Below are 18318 nucleotides of genomic sequence, written 5' to 3'. Positions count from 1 at the left end.
CACACTTCCTCATTTATTTGCTCTTCTCCATGAATTTGAGGCATTTTCAGGTCTTAAACTTCATATAGACAAATCTGAAGCATTATTTATAAGTACTCCAAAAGTGGAGCAATATAATATAACCTCCCAATTCGGGTTCTCAAGCAAAGAACATTATCTAAGTTATCTTGGTATCAACTTAACGGTTAATAGGATGACTTTGTTCAAGTGGAATTATACTCCATTGATTCAGGGTTTTCAGGCTGATTTAAATAGATGGTCATCCCCGAAGCTATCTTGGCTCGGTAGATTACATGCAATAAAAATGGTGTCACTACCTCATTTTTGATCTTTTCAGATCCCATCCGGTTATGATACCAGCCAGAAAGTTTTCCCATATACACACTATAATGTCTCAGTTCCTATGGAAGGGAAAAAAAAAGAATTGCACAAAAAACACGTTTCTTGACAGGAAAACAGGGGGTATCCTTGCCTAATTTTGCACTTTATTATAAGTCCGCACAGATTGCCCAATTAATTAGTACTTGCTCATACAACAATAAGCCCAGATGGGTTCTTTTAGAATCTTTCCTATCCAAGCCATCATCACTACCAGGCCTTATGTGGTCTACAGAGCGGCTTCAGGGTCCAATAACTATAGCGCCTTTTACAGTTCACTCACTACTCCTTTGGAGGTAAGTACAGTTCAAATATAGACTGTAGTCTAATCCCTCCCCGATGACAGCTATACTACACAATTCTATGTTTCAACCAGACCTCGAGTCACAATTCTTTTCATTGGTGGACGCTGAAGGGAATTTTTATACTTAAGCATTTCTGTTCACCATTCAATGTCTTACTTGATAGACAGGAATTTGTTAAAAATATGAGCACCCAGTCAGAGAAACTATGCAAATAAATCAGATATTTCACTTTGTTAAGCAAATTCTCCCAAATAAAACCCCTCTCCAGGTAACGAGCTTTGAAAACCAGTGTTTAAATGGACCGTTAGGAAGGTGAACAATCTCACTGATTTATTCTACCATTAGCCCGCCACACGATGATAGAAAATTTAAATACATGTTACAGTGGGAAGAAGATTTAGGTTTCAACGTGTCAATAGATGATTGGCACCGCAGTTGTAATACATTGTCAAAAGGAAGTCACCAAACATCTCTCGTAGAGACTTCTTTAAGGTTCTACATAGAGCATACTATGTCCCAGACAAAATCCATAGCATTTATCCAGGTGTTTCTGGTGAATGTTTTAGAGGATGCAGGGTTTTGGCTGACATGAAACATATCTGGCGGACTTGTACAATTGTATCCAATCTTTGGAAAAAGGTGAAACACCTAATAGAGCAAATGTTTGGTAGATCGATTGATTTAGAACCCTCTGCTTTTTTGCTGGGAGCTTGGCTCAGGAGCTTTACAAGGAACTCTCACAAACTTGTAAATTATTTGTGTATGGCCACCAAGATCCATATTGCGACGAAGTGGACAACTCCCTCACGATCAATATCTTTGGTAAAAGAAAGAATGAATAGTATTATGCTATATGAACGAATAGAAGCAATAAGAAATGACTTGTGGGACTCCTTTTTTAAAGTATGGAATCCATGGATTGGACGGAACTCTAGTACTCAACTGGACCTGGCTCTGCGGCTATCCCCTTAGTGTTTTGGGGTATGGAGCTGGGTAAAATCTCAAGTAATATCCTATTTTGAGGTAACTAGTTTTAGATTTGTGATAGAATAGCATAATATATGATAGTGTACTCTCCCGAGTCGGTTTATTGTAATATTACTGTAATGGGTAAGAGTACTATGGAGCACTCATATGGATGCAGTATGTAATGTGAAATACTTATTCGCATCCCCAGTGTTCTACCCTCCCCTTTCTTCTGTCTTGTCTTCCCTTTTGATATACCGAGATTGATAACTGTGATGATAATTTGTGCTCCCTTGTGTGAGAGAGCGATTTGTTATTTCTAAATAAAAATTTATTAAAACTAAATATATAAAATGTAACAGCTTCGTTCCTCTTGTTCTATAAACCGCACCCCTGAAGCCATACGATATCTGTAACGGGTGTTTAATCAGCCTGTATAAACGATTGATGGTGGCAGCTAGATCCTTTTGCCATTGTGAAGTTTTGCAGTGATTGTATCAGGGTGTATATACATAGAGTGGGGAAAAAAAGTATTTAGTCAGCAATCAATTGTGCAAGTTCTCCCACTCAAAAAGAAGAGAGAGGCCGAAAATTGACATCATAGGTAGACCACGACTATGAGAGTCAAAATGAGAAAACATATCCAGAAAATCACCTTGTCTGTTTTGGCAAGATTTATTTAGCAAAATATGGTGGAAAATAAGCATTTTGTCACCTAAAAACATGCAAGATTTCTGGCTCTCACAGACCTGTAACTTCTTCTTTAAGATACTCCTCTGTCCTTCACTCATTACCTGTAGTAATGGCCCCTGTTTGAACTTATTATCAGTATAAAAGACACCTGTCCCGATCCTCAAACAGTCACACTCCAAACTCCACTATGGTGAAGAACAAAGCTGTCGAAAGACACCAGAAAAAAAATTGTAGCCCCGCACAGGGCTGGAAAGACTGAATCTGCAATAGGCAAGCAGCTTGGTGTGATAAAATCAACTGTGGGAGCAATAATAAGAAAATGGAAGACATACAAGACCACTGATAATCTCCTTTGATCTGGGGCTCCATGCAAGATCTCACCCCATGGGGTCAAAATGATCACAAGAATGATGAGCAAAAATCCCAGAACCACACTGGGTACCTAGTGAATGACCTGCATAGAGCTGGGACCACTGTAACAAAGGCTACCATCAGTAACACACTACGCCACCAGGGACTCAGATCCTGCAGTGCCAGATGTGTCGCCCTACTTAAGCCAGTACATGTCTGGGCCCATGTCTGAAGCTTGCTGGAGAGCATTTGGATTATCCAGAAGAGTATTGGGAGAATGTCATATGGTCTGATGAAACCAAAGTAGAACTGTTTGGTAGAAACAAAACTAATTTTGTTTGGAGGAGACAGAATGCTGAGTTGTATCCAAAGAACTCCATACCTACTGTGAAGAATGGGGGTCGCAGCATCATGCTTTCGGGCTGTTTCTCTGCAAAGGGACCAGGACATCTGATCTGTGTACATGAAAGAATTAATGGGGCCATGTATCGTGAGATTTTGAGTGCAAACCTCCTTCCATCAGCAAGGTCATTGAAGATGAAACGTGGATGGGTCTTTCAGCATGATAATGATTCCAAGCTCACTGCCAGGGAATTGAAGGAGTGGCTTCATAAGAAGCATATGAAGGTGCTGGAGTGGCCTAGCCAGTCTCCAGATCTTAACCCCATAGAAAACCTTTGGAGAGAGTTGAAAGTCCGTGTTGCCCAAAACATCACTGCTCTAGAGGAGATCTGCATGGAGGAATGGGCCAACATACCACTAACAGTGTGTGCCAACCTTGTGAAGACTTACAGAAAATGTTTGACTACTGTCATTGCCAACAAAGGATATATAACAAAATATTGAGATTAACTGTTGTTAATGACCAAATACTTATTTTCCACCATAATTTGCAAAATAAATCTTACCAAATCAGACACTGTGATTTTCTGGATTTGTTTTCTCATTTTGACTCTCATAGTTGTGGTCTACCTATGATGTCAATTACAGGCCTCTCTCATCTTTGCAATTCTCAAATATGCCAGTATTATATTTGTGTGTTTACGACTGTGTCTAAAATAGAGAAATTGAAATGTGAAACCCACTACAGCCCTACTGAATATGTTTTTGCTGTACAGTAGCATGTAAAAGTTTGGGCACCCCTGGTCAAAATTACTGTTATTGTGAACAGTTAAGCAAGTTGAAAATTTAATGATATCTAAGGCCCCTTTCACACATCAGTTTTTTGCCATCAGTCGCAATCCATCGAATTTTGAAAAAAAACAGATCCGGGGACTGATGCCCCTGGATCCGTTTTTTTCTCATAGACTTTTATTAGCAACGGATTGTGATGGCCTCACTTTTCATCTGTTGTTCGCCGGAATCCGTCGAAAATTGTTTGTCCGGTGGCCGGAGACAACAGACAAAGTAACGTTTTTTGTGTACGTTGAAAAAACGGACAGTGACGGATCCGTCGCTGTCCGTTGTTTGCTAGAATGGAAGCTTATGCATCGGATTCCGTTATCTTTTTTAACTGAGCATGCTCCGATCCAATTAGCCAGATCCACTAGTCAGATTCGTCCAAAAAACAGATCCGTCGCAGCAGTTTTCCACAATCTGTGACAGATCCGTCGATCCGTTGAGCCAACGGATTGTGACTGACTGATGTGTGAAAGGGGCCTAACTTTTTTTGTGGTCGTTTGCTAGAATGGAAGCCTATGGCACCGGATCCGTCAAATGACGGAATCCATCGACGTTATTTATTTTTATTTTTTAAACTGAGCATGCTCCGATCCAACTAGCCAGATCTGCTAGTTGGATCCATCCAAAAAATGGATCCGTCGCATCAGTTTTTCACAATCTATCGATCCGTCGAGCCAACGGATTGTGACTGATGGCAGAAAATGTGTGAAAGGGGCCTAAAAAGCCTAATGTCAAAAATGACATATTTCCTTTGTATTTTAGGCAAAGATATATTATATATATATATATATATATATATATATATATATATATATATATATATATATGTATATATATTCATCTTTGAAAATGTCACTGTATAAGCAACATAAATAAATAGACAAATATATGGACCTGTAAACCTCCCAGCGCTTTTTCAGGGAGAGCTGAAACAAATCCGTTATCAGCTCGCATTCTTTTTCGTCCATGTGTCTTGTCTCCTGGAGTTCATGCTTCATCTGTTTCTTTAATTTCTTTTTAATTTTTGATGATATCTGTAACAAACCATATATATTACCAATTTGTACCCATCATTAAAATATATGTCCTCTTAAAAAATATGTTGAAATAGTGCCTCTGATAAAAAAATTAGATATTGCATTATGGACTGGTCATTGTGTGTACTGAAAGATGAACATACAGTACAAGGTATACAGGTTTGATTTAGCGAGAGTCTTTTTCAAACAATAATACAAAAATAATAAATGTCACAGCTTATATTTAAAGTCCCCATACACCATAGATGACTGTAAGCAGAATGATGGTTAAGCCAATCCTTTTGCCGGCAACCAACCAGCCGTCTCTCACACATACAGGAGCACTCTTTCTGCTGAGCACTCCTGTGTTCTCAATGAAAAAGCCATTACCAGACATTTCTGGTGGCCCTCATACACATTAAACTGACTGTCCTATCTGTCAATGTTGGTGCGTTTGGCTGATGGTAGTTTAATGTGTATAGGGGGGAGATTAAGAGCCTAATTAGCTGGCATCACAGATAGAAAGTGGAAGAAGTTTCAAACAGCTGAAGTTTCAAGTCCCAGCAGCAAGATTTTTGTCACCGTCAACATGTCTGTGTAATAATTCCCTCAAATATGCTGAAAGATACACAGAAATTGGGGGAGGAAAAGTTGGGAGTATTATGGGAGGCCTAATAATATATATTTGGTGGAATTTATCAAAATTGGCCTTTCAAACACCAGTCTTCTTGAACCATAAGCAAGCTGGAGTAACATATGCCTAATTTATTACAAGGCATGCAACAGGAATTACCACAGACCGGTGCTGATCACTTACTCCTGCCACTCTAATCCACAGTATGTTTACTGCTGTACCCAAAGCACATGATAATGAGGGCATTCTGTGTAGTAGAAGAACTGATTACTACTGCTCGAGAAAAGACTTTAATGTAAAAGTGTGTGTAAAAGTATGTCTATACTCAGTGTAAAAGCATACCTCCCAACTTTTGAAGATGGGAAAGAGGGACAAAGTTTGCGGCGCGCAAAGCACGCCGTGGCAAATTTTAGGCCACGCCTCTAACCAGACCCATTCATACTTAGTCACACCCATATCCATGTCCCAACCACACCCATTTAGCACTGCTGATCACAATGTTTCATATACAAAAATGATAAACAAAAAATATGGCCACACAGTGCTCCATACTGTATAATGGCCACACATGATGCCCCATACTGTATAATGGCCACACATGATGCCCCATACTGTATAATGGCCACACATGATGCTCCATACTGTATGATGACCGCACATGATGCTCCATACTGTATAATGACCGCACATGATGCTCCATACTGAATAATGACCGCACATGATGCTCCATACTGAATAATGACCGCACATGATGCTCCATACTGTATAATGACCGCACATGATGCTCCATACTGTATAATGACCGCACATGATGCTCCATACTGTATAATGACTGCACATGATGCTCCATACTGTATATTGGCTGCACATGATGCTCCATACTGTATAATGGCCGCACATGATGCTCCATACTGTATAATGACCCCACATGATGCTCCATACTGTATAATGACCGCACATGATGCTCCATACTGTATAATGACCCCACATGATGCTCCAAACTGTATAATGACCGCACATGATGCTCCATACTGTATAATGACCGCACATGATGCTCAATACTGTATAATGACCACACATGATGCTCCATACTGTATGATGACCACACATGATGCTCCATACTGTATAATGACCGCACATGATGCTCCATACTGAATAATGACCGCACATGATGCTCCATACTGTATAATGGCCCCACATGATGCTCCATACTGTATAATGACCGCACATGATGCTCAATACTGTATAATGACCGCACATGATGCTCCATACTGTATAATGACCCCACATGATGCTCAATACTGTAAATTGACCACACATGATGCTCCATACTGTACAATGACCCTACATGATGCTCAATACTGTATAATGACCACACATGATGCTCCATACTGTATAATGACCGCACATGATGCTCCATACTGTATAATGACCGCACATGATGCTCCATACTGTATAATGACCGCACATGATGCTCCATACTGTATATTGGCTGCACATGATGCTTCATACTGTATAATGACCCCAAATGATGCTCCATACTGTATAATGACCCAATATGATGCTCCATACTGTATAATGACCCCACATGATGCTCCATACTGTAATGACCGCACATGATGCTCCATACTGTATAATGACCCCACATGATGCTCCATACTGTATAATGACCCCACATGATGCTTCGTACTGTATAATGACCCCAAATGATGCTCCATACTGTATAATGACCCAACATGATGCTCCATACTGTATAATGACCCCACATGATGCTCCATACTGTAATGACCGCACATGATGCTCCATACTGTATAATGACCCCACATGATGCCCCATACTGTATAATGACTGCACATGATGCTCCATACTGTATATTGGCCGCACATGATACTTCGTACCATATAATGGCCACACATAGCTACTCCTACACACGCGGCTGCGCTCCGTACACTTTGCATACACGGCTCCGCTCTGTACACACGCGCTCCGCTCCATACACCTCATGCACACACGGCTCCACTCCATACACCTCATACACACACGGCTCTGCTCCATACACCTCATACACACACGGCTCCACTCCATACACCTCGCACACACACGGCTCCGCTCCATACACCTCGCACACACACGGCTCCTCTCCATACACACGTGCTCCGCTCCATACACCTCATACACACACGGCTACGCTCCATACACCTCATACTGCTACATCCACACTGTACACAGCTCCTGACCCCACACAAGGCAGCTTACTTACCTCATCCAGCAACCAGCACAGCCGAGTCCTGCAATCCACGGAGGTCCCGATCATGTGACCCCTGACTCCTCCCCTCCTGTGACCTCATCACAGGTCCTGTGTGCAGAAAGCAGTCAGCCATACGGAAGGGTAAGGGCCCAGGGCATGGCTTAACACAAGGGGGCATGTCGGTCCTGCTGTCTGCAGGATCAGAGCGTCCTGTGCTGGACAGCGGGGCAAAGGCTAAAAATCGGGACAGTCCCGCACAATGAGGGACGGTTGGGAGCTATGGTAAAAGTGTGTGTAAAAGTATGTCTATACTCAGTGGCGTACCGCCAATGGCGGCAGCTATGGGACCCGTAAATCAGAGGGGCTAAATGCAAGCACCTGCACCGATCCTCCCCCACCTGTTATCGCATGTTCAACTGTATCTGCATCCTGGATGCCAATAGTTGAAAGCAATGACAGAAGAGAGCTCCTCCATCAATTTTTCTCTTGTCTAACGTCTCAGCACACTGGACACGATGTGGTATGCAACACATCAGAGCGCTCGCTGCAGAGACCAGAGCAGCGGGTGAATGAGTAGGAGAAGTGAATATTTTTTTTTTTTTTTTTTTAAATCATTGAGCACATTGAGGTGGCCATAATACTGTATGGAGGACTATGGGGTGACCATTATACTGTATGTAGGACTACAAGGAGTGTATTATGCTGCATGAAGGACTATGGGATGCATTATACTATGTGGAGGACTATGGGGTGCTTTATATGATACAGAGAACTATGGGGTGCATCATGGAAAATCCAAGATTCCGAGGCACCATGGAAAATAGGGATAAAACGTAACCTTTATTCCATCCTTAAAAATCACATGGTGAAATACAATTGAGGTAGACGAGTGAAGGAACAATTTCAACATTTCGGCCCAAAGGGCCTTTTTCAAGCCAGAAACACAAAAAAAATTACAGCCATTGCACTTCTGCGTGGAGAACAGTGAGTATTCCGGCAGCTGTCCTCTGCTTGTAAGTAGTGCATGACATCACTGCCATGCGCTGCTTAAACATGAAAAACACCAAAAAAGGAAAAATTCAAGAAAATACACCAAAAACAGGCAGAGATGCTTACCTGTCTCAATGGGCCTCAATACAAATGCACAAGCAGGGTGCAGTGGACCCAAATAAAATAGCAAATGCACTGGTGCAATACTGGTGCAATACCTAATGAAACAGCCAGCCTTCAATAAGGGTTTGGCCGTGTGGTACACCAATGCACATACTCTGTATGAGATACATACTCTGTATGTGGCGTGTTCACACAAGGAATGCAAGCATCTGGCTCCAGCCTATTAATGACGCCCTATGGCGGGCTGCCCAGTGCTAAAATGCATGAACAGAGGTCACAGTGTACAGAACATGCGCTGCTTACAGGCATAAATCAACTACTGACATCAGAACAGGATGCTACGATGGATAGCAGGGAAGGTAAGGCTAGGTTCACATTGCGTTTGTGCCGTTCGTTTAAGGGATCCGTCACTAAGTGGCACTAATGCAATATAATGGATCTGTTAACGCACCTATTGCCATCCATTATCGCAACGCATCCTAACGCATGTCAAAATCGGCATGCGTTAGCGATGATGCGTTACTTTGTGACACACCTTCGAACGCGGTCTACCGCGTTTTCGGGTACGTTAGGTCTAACGCACAGCGAACGGACGCTTTTGCTGTGCATAGATCTCTATTACTAGCGCATGCCAATGCAATGCGTTGGTGCAATCATAGAAAAAAGGGAATTTGGGCATCAGTGTTAGCGCATCCCTTTAACGGATGCGTTAAACGAACAACACAAACGTGATGTGAACTTAGCCTAAGTAGGATGGTTTATTTTTTTAATGTTTTTCTGATGGGGGCCATGCATACCAGGATAAGGACAAGGAGGCCATGCATAACAGCATGGGGAAGAGGTGACCATGCATACCAGGATAGGGATATCATGCACACCAGGATAGCGATGAGGAGACCATGCATACCAGTATAGGGATGAGGAGGCCATGCATACCAGTATAGAGATGAGGGTACCATGCATACCAGTATAAGGATGACGCGGTCCTGCATACCAGGATGGAGGCTAGGAGGTCATGTATACCAGAATAGGGATGAGGGGGCCATGCATACCAGGATAGGAATGGGGGGGCCATGCATACCAGGATAGGGATGAGGAGGCCATTCATACCAGGATAGCGATGAGGAGGCCATGCATATCTGGATGGGGATGAGGAGGCCATGCATATCTGGATGGGGATGAGGAGGCCATGCATACCAGGATAGGGACGATGGTGCCATGCATACCAGGCTTATACTCAAGTGAATACGTTTTCCCAGTTTTTTTGTGGTAAAATTAGGTACCTCGGCTTATATTCGGGTCGGCTTATACTCTAGTATATATGGTATCTCTAAAGATGTCATTAACCAAAGCCTGAAATACTGAAGGGGCATTACAGAGACCAAATGGCATCAAATATTCATAGTGTTCCTCGGGAGTGTTACAAGCGGTTTTCCACTCATCTCCTGACTTTATGTGAACAAGAATATAGGTCCCCTTATGATCTAGTTTAGTAAAGATCCTGGCCTCAATGAGTTGGTTAAATAAGTCAGGGATTACAGAAAGAGGATTCTGGTTTTTAACAGTCATTTTATTAAGCTCATGATTGTCAATGCATGGTCTTATACCTCTGTCTTTTTTAGCCACAAAAAAGACCCCAGATCCCACAGGGGATTTAGAAGTGCGGATGAACCCTTTAGGTATGTTTAATGACTAGTTCCAAAGCTCTGAGGGAAGTCTCCTTTCCCTGTTGCATCGCCTCCTCCTCGCGAGATGAAGGTAAATCCTGAGATGGTACTACTCTCCTACCAGAGGCTTTGTCCAGTAATCGATCTTGTCTCCTTCTGTCCAAATGCATGGCCAGAGCCATGGCGACGTCCAGACTTTGAGGTGGTGAGTGGTGCACCAACATGTCATTTACGGAACCTGCCAGTCCATCCAGGAACATGCTACGTAATCCTGCATCATTCCACCCCACCTCAACAGACCACTGTCTGAATTGAGAACAATATTCCTCCGCCAGGATGCTACCCTGAACGATTGTTCTGAGGTTAGAATCAGTAGTGGCGACTGTGTCTGGTTCATCGCAAATTAGTCCCATTGGCCTAAAAAATTCCTTAACAAAGCTACTGGCCAGGGAGTTATCTGCCTTTGTAAAGGCCCACGCCTGGGGATCCCCACTAAGTAAGGAGATAACTAGCCCTGCCAGAGACCTCTTGTTCCCTGAAGCTATGGGTCTAAGCTGAAAATATAACTTGTTTTTCTCCAGAAAATTAAGAAATTGTTTGCGATCTCCCCCCTAAAACTCTGGCAATGGATCTTTATGCTCACGGAATCTTCCCGCTCCACACCACAGGGTCCGGTACGTGGGGTATTGAAGCGCTTCAGTACCTAACTGAGCCAGGGCTTGGGTATGATGCCCCACAGTAACAGCCAAATCCTGAAACATGATAAGCAGATTCTGCATCTACTCCACCAGCTGATGGGCTGGATCCAATCAATCTGGCCTGATTATTATGTTATGCTGGGTGATTGTGAACTGACTTTCTGCTAGCTAGCAACAGCAGTGTGTCAGTCACACTTGGTGCTAGCCATCGCACTGCCACACACCCAGAGGGCTGGGTATACTCTTCACCCTCCTCCTGGTTCTGGCAAGGGGGGACTTTAGCAGAGCTCATCCCAGGAGGCAAGTAGAATTACAGCTAGTGACTGGACACACAAACACGCCAGAACTAAGAAACTGCAGTACAGCTATATGAACTAAGGTGACCAATGATAATCCAAGCACAGTCACAAAAGCATGAACCTAGTCAAAATCACAGAAACATTGACTTTAACCACCCACCAGAACTAAAAATAATCAGCAACAATAGCAGCGGTGTCCTGTCTCCTAGCGATGCTAGGAATGCATCACCTAGAATGCGATATCTGGACTGAGTGAGCACCCCAGCAAGCTTCGCCCCCGGTAGTGACACCCTGTCCTTCATGGCCACTGAAGGGTGGCGGGTGACCCGCTGGAGAGCTGGAGCCTGACCATGAGGAGCCTACTAAGGTCCAGAATGGTAATTCCTGACAATCCACTGCAGGGCACCAGTAGTCATGAGGGACCTTCGAACTCCCATTCTGAAGATAAGTGCAGGTCCCAGACGTAAGGCCAGCATCTATTATACTTACATGGCATATCCTGTAGATATGTTATAATGTTTTTCATAAGACAAAGCCTTTAAGTCCTCAAAGAGAAACAGCCATTGAGGTGTTACTGGAGCACTTCTATAATTCCTCACTGTCCTCCAGTGTTGCGTCCATCTACAGGCGGGTAGTGCGATGCACATAACACAAGGAAGCAGGGAGCATGACGGTGACCATGCAGCACAGCCGGGGTGGTGAATATGCTTGTCGTTCCTGCATGGAGGAGAACCATGCAGGGGTGCCAGCAAGTGTGTTACAGTATTTCCCTTCTTTTTAAAGTCCACAAAGACTCTCTGTAGAGAAGTTGGACATCAACACCCCTTCATAACGGACTCCCAACACTTCTCTTCAGGACCACAACTTCTCCTGTCCGCTAGAAGAAAGGTTACATCTCTCACCATCTTGTTGACTAGGTTGCTTCTCTCCATCAAGCCATGCTCAGTGTAGGACTAAGTGAGCGTAGTGCCAGAAACTTGGCATTGGGAAGTCTCTCTCAGTCTGGGAAGATCAGCTACCACCAGAACACAGGCATGGATGCTTACCTGTTCAAGGCCTCCAACAATTGCACTACCCAGGGTGCACCAGGCCCAAATGAAGATAGCGAAATGGCGTCATTAATAGGCTTTTCACCATATATTTTGCATTCCTGTGTGAACATGCCACATACAGACTATTTTTTTTGCACGGGTGCTCCAAGCAGCCAATTCCTGATTGTAGGTTGGCTGCATCGGTATTATTTGCACCTGTGTTTTCGCTATCTTCATTTGGGCCTGGTGCACCCTGGGTAGTGCAATTGTTGGAGGCCTTGAACAGGTAAGCATCCATGCCTGTGTTCTGGTGTTTTTTTGTTTAGTTTAGTTTAGTGGAGGGTTTCCTCCAATGGTGTTTTTTTTAGATTAGGACTGCCAAGATACAAGGACCCTTGACGTGGGTTGGCAGCTTCAATATTGTGGCCATAATATCAACCAATACCTTGCATACATTGTTATGTTTTTGGTGCACTGTACATTTTTCCAGGGTGCGCCTGGGCCCTAGATGGCTCTGTACACTGTGGCCTCTGTTCACACAGGATGCATCATGGTTAGCCCGCTATATATATGGCGTCATTAATAGGCTTTTCACCATATATTTTGCATTCCTGTGTGAACATGCCACATACAGACTATTTTTTTGCACGGGTGCTCCAAGCAGCCAATTCCTGATTGTAGGTTGGCTGCATCGGTATTATTTGCACCTGTGTTTTCGCTATCTTCATTTGGGCCTGGTGCACCCTGGGTAGTGCAATTGTTGGAGGCCTTGAACAGGTAAGCATCCATGCCTGTGTTCTGGTGTTTTTTTGTTTAGTTTAGTGGAGGGTTTCCTCCAATGGTGTTTTTTTTAGATTAGGACTGCCAAGATACAAGGACCCTTGACGTGGGTTGGCAGCTTCAATATTGTGGCCATAATATCAACCAATACCTTGCATACATTGTTATGTTTTTGGTGCACTGTACATTTTTCCAGGGTGCGCCTGGGCCCTAGATGGCTCTGTACACTGTGGCCTCTGTTCACACAGGATGCATCATGGTTAGCCCGCTATATATATGGCGTCATTAATAGGCTTTTCACCATATATTTTGCATTCCTGTGTGAACATGCCACATACAGACTATTTTTTTGCACGGGTGCTCCAAGCAGCCAATTCCTGATTGTAGGTTGGCTGCATCGGTATTATTTGCACCTGTGTTTTCGCTATCTTCATTTGGGCCTGGTGCACCCTGGGTAGTGCAATTGTTGGAGGCCTTGAACAGGTAAGCATCCATGCCTGTGTTCTGGTGTTTTTTTGTTTAGTTTAGTGGAGGGTTTCCTCCAATGGTGTTTTTTTTTGAAGATCAGCTACCACCAAGGATGATTCAAGGACAAACTGGAGTTCCTCCGCCTGATTCTGATTGGTGGAACGCAGACACTTGGAAGATGCCACCGCCTTGACGTTCTCTTCAACCGACCACCAAGAAACTGAAGATACAGTGCCTTGCGAAAGTATTCCGCTCCCTGGAACTTTTCAACCTTTTCCCACATATGATGCTTCAAACACAAAGATACCAAATGTAATTTTTTGGTGAAGAATCAACAACAAGTGGAACACAATTGTGAAGTTGAACAAAATTTATTGGTTATTTTAAATTTTATTGGAAATTCAAAAACTGAAAAGTGGGGCGTGCAATATTATTCGGCACCTTTACTTTCAGTGCAGCAAACTCACTCCAGAAGTTCATTGTGGATCTCTGAATGATCCAATGTTGTCCTAAATGCCTAATGATGATAAATATAATACACCTGTGTGTAATCAAGTCTCCGTATAAATGCATCTGCTCTGTGATAGTCTCAGGGGTATGTTTGAAGCACAGAACCCTTTATGTTTGAAGCATGATATGTGGGAAAAGGTTGAAAAGTTCCTGGGAGCCGAATACTTTCGCAAGGCACTGTACCTTATCTGGGTCCATCTTCAGCCTGGTCTCTAAGATGACATGTCCTCAAAGCAGGGAGGTTCCTGGGAAAGATCATTGGAACAATCATTGGGACTGTGTTGGGACATTGGCTTCTTTAAGAGATGCCAGCACATTGTGGGTTGGCGACGAGCAGACCTGGCGGAATTTGATGGGGACACTAATGGCTGAACTGGATGTTTAGGGACCAGACACTTCTTGTGACTTCACTGTCCACAACGAAGCACCTATTGTGATCTGATTAGAATGGGCACTAGAGTTCTCAGTTCTGTACAATCTAAGGAAAGTGGATGTCATAAACCAGACAGAACATGGAAGGCGATCTTCTCCGTATGTAATGCTACTATCTGGAGTTAAAGTTATTCAGCAATAACTTGACTGTCTTTTGGTATTTATCATTCTTCACCTGACAACACCCCCACTGTATTCTAGAGCTGACAGACAGGAATCTCAGACCGACTCTTCATGGCTTGTAACAACAACGTTCCTGCCGAACCGAATCCTCCATTTGCCACTGATACAGTCACAGTCATATTTAGAGAGAGACTACTCCCGCCAAGAACAGCTTCTCCTACTGGCCCAATGCTTTGGAATTTTTTAGTCTACTCAGGACAAAGACTGTCGGATGTTGCACACAACATTAGTGATACCCCTTCTCATGACTCAGTTCCAGATGCTGCTCAGCCAGCCAACTGCAGTCAATCTTGATGGATTTCATACGTGTAGCTGCCTCTACAGGCTGAGGAACAGGTGGCCTCTGGAAGAACAGAGCCAGATGTGATGGTTTCCTTATGCATGTCACCCGTCTGGTCTGCTCCTGGAAGCTGGGAAGGGAAGTTGTCACAGAAGACTCTAGACTCGGCTCATCAAAGACCTTCCGGAAGGCCACCAGTAAGACCTGCAAGTTCGAGGTCCCAGGATCCCCTCTGTCTCACATAGAGGGTTGAGCCAGGCTAGGGCATCAACCTGATAGGTAGGATATTAGGAATCTCACCTTGACAATATCGGAAGAAAACTGATGGCTCAATGTTGTGAAATTGGATTTTGGGCTCCCCCGGTGGCCACTGGTGGAATTGAACTGGTGTGCATCATCCCCTCTGTTCACCTGTTTCCATCAGGATGTGGGAGTCGCTATTTAACCTTGCTCCTCTGTCACTTCCATGCCGGTCAACATTGTAATCAGAAGCCTTTCTGTGCATGTTCCTGCTGCTAGACAACTCCCAGTTAAGTTGGACTTTAGTCCTCGTTTGTTTTTGCATTTTGTTCCAGTTCACAGCTGTAGTTTCGTTTCTGTGTCTGGAAAGCTCTTGTGATCTGAAATTGCCACTCTGATGTTATGAGTTAATACTAGAGTCTTAAAGTAATTTCAGGATGGTATTTTGATAGGGTTTTCAGCTGACCATGAAAGTGCCCTTTCTGTCTTCCTGCTATCTAGTAAGCGGACCTCAATTTTGCTAAACCTATTTTCATACTACGTTTGTCATTTCATCTAAAATCACCGCCAATATATGTGGGGGCCTCTGTCTGCCTATCGGGGAAATTTCTCTAGAGGTGAGCCAGGACTATATTTTCCTCTGCCAGGATTAGTTAGTCCTCCGGCCGGCGCTGGGCGTCTAGGGATAAAAAACGTAGGCAACGCTACCCGGCTACTGTTAGTTGTGCGGCAGGTTTAGTTCATGGTCAGTTTAGTTTCCATCCTTCCAAGAGCTAGTACTTATGTTTGCTGGGCTATGTTCTCTTGCCATTGAGAACCATAACAGTTTGACCGGCCAAAAGGGTTAAATTAATTGACAGAGAAAGGAGAGAAAAGAGAAGTCTGCTGAAGATTTTTTTTATTTTTTTCCCCTTCCCTTCAGTTCTGAGTGTGCTTGTAATTGAATCTCTTGCAAGTCTGCCTATACTGCAGCCTTTCTCTCTCTCTCTCTCCTTCTAATCCTGGAATGGCTCTGTGTTCACCTGTTTAAAATGGATATTCAGAGTTTAGCTGCAGGTTTGAATAATCTCACCACGAAAGTTCAAAATTTACAAGATTTTGTTGTTCATGTTCCTATATCTGAACCTAGAATTCCTTTGCCTGAATTTTTCTCGGGGAATAGATCTTGCTTTCAAAATTTCAAAAATAATTGCAAGTTGTTTTTGTCCCTGAAATCTCGCTCTGCTGGAGATCCTGCTCAGCAGGTCAGGATTGTGATTTCCTTGCTCCGGGGCGACCCTCAGGATTGGGCTTTTGCATTGGCTCCAGGGGATCCTGCGTTGCTCAATGTGGATGCATTTTTTTTGGCCTTGGGGTTGCTTTATGAGGAACCTCAGTTAGAGCTTCAGGCGGAAAAGGCCTTGATGTCCCTATCTCAGGGGCAAGACGAAGCTGAAATATACTGCCAGAAATTCCGTAAATGGGCTGTGCTTACTCAGTGTAATGAGTGCGCCCTGGCGGCGAATTTCAGAGAGGGTCTCTCTGATGCCATTAAGGATGTTATGGTGGGGTTCCCTGTGCCTGCGGGTCTGAATGAGTCCATGACAATGGCTATCCAGATCGATAGGCGTCTGCGGGAGCGCAAACCTGTGCACCATTTGGCGGTGTCTACTGAGAAGACGCCAGAGAATATGCAATGTGATAGAATTCTGTCCAGAAGTGAACGGCAGAATTTAAGACGAAAAAATGGGTTGTGCTTCTATTGCGGTGATTCAACTCATGTTATATCAGCATGCTCTAAGCGTACTAAGAAGCTTGATAAGTCTGTTTCAATTGGCACTTTACAGTCTAAGTTTATTCTATCTGTGACCCTGATTTGTTCTTTATCATCTATTACCGCGGATGCCTATGTCGACTCTGGCGCCGCTTTGAGTCTTATGGATTGGTCCTTTGCCAAACGCTGTGGGTATGATTTGGAGCCTCTTGAAACTCCTATACCCCTGAAGGGGATTGACTCCACCCCATTGGCTAGTAATAAACCACAATACTGGACACAAGTAACTATGCGGATTATTCCGGATCATCAGGAGATTATTCGCTTTCTTGTGCTGTATAACCTACATGATGTGTTGGTGCTTGGATTGCCATGGCTGCAATCTCATAACCCAGTCCTTGACTGGAAAGCTATGTCTGTGTTAAGCTGGGGATGTAAGGGGACGCATGGGGACGTACCTGTGGTTTCCATTTCATCATCTATTCCCTCTGAGATTCCTGAATTCTTGACTGAATATCGTGACGTTTTTGAAGAACCTAAGCTTGGTTCATTACCTCCGCACCGGGAGTGCGATTGTGCCATAGATTTGATTCCGGGTAGTAAATACCCTAAGGGTCGTTTATTTAATCTGTCTGTGCCTGAACATGCTGCTATGCGAGAATATATAAAGGAGTCCTTGGAAAAGGGACATATTCGTCCTTCGTCTTCTCCCTTAGGAGCCGGTTTTTTCTTTGTGGCTAAGAAAGATGGCTCTTTGAGACCGTGTATTGATTATCGGCTTTTGAATAAAATCACGGTTAAATATCAATATCCGTTGCCACTGCTGACTGATTTGTTTGCTCGCATAAAGGGGGCCAAGTGGTTCTCTAAGATAGATCTCCGTGGGGCGTATAATTTGGTGCGAATTAAGCAGGGGGATGAGTGGAAGACCGCATTTAATACGCCCGAGGGCCACTTTGAGTATTTGGTGATGCCTTTTGGTCTTTCAAATGCCCCTTCAGTCTTTCAGTCCTTTATGCATGACATTTTCCGTGATTATTTGGATAAATTTATGATTGTGTATCTGGATGATATTTTGATTTTTTCGGATG

At 43.6% G+C, this 18318-nt stretch overlaps 1 protein-coding gene across 1 annotated transcript in view; it reads right to left on the bottom strand.

Annotated features, from left to right (window-relative positions):
• LOC143782306 (NFX1-type zinc finger-containing protein 1-like) overlaps positions 1 to 18318 on the bottom strand; it is a 390131-nt gene that overhangs the window by 58051 nt on the left and 313762 nt on the right. The window contains exon 14 of the mRNA XM_077269621.1: positions 4770 to 4909. Within this exon, the coding sequence (XP_077125736.1) occupies positions 4770 to 4909 (140 nt within the window). The remainder of the gene's footprint in view (positions 1 to 4769; positions 4910 to 18318) is intronic.

This window comes from Ranitomeya variabilis, chromosome 6 (assembly GCF_051348905.1).
Source record: "Ranitomeya variabilis isolate aRanVar5 chromosome 6, aRanVar5.hap1, whole genome shotgun sequence".
NCBI classification, from domain to species: Eukaryota; Metazoa; Chordata; class Amphibia; order Anura; family Dendrobatidae; genus Ranitomeya; species Ranitomeya variabilis.
This window is presented reverse-complemented; position numbering and strand designations above follow the sequence as displayed.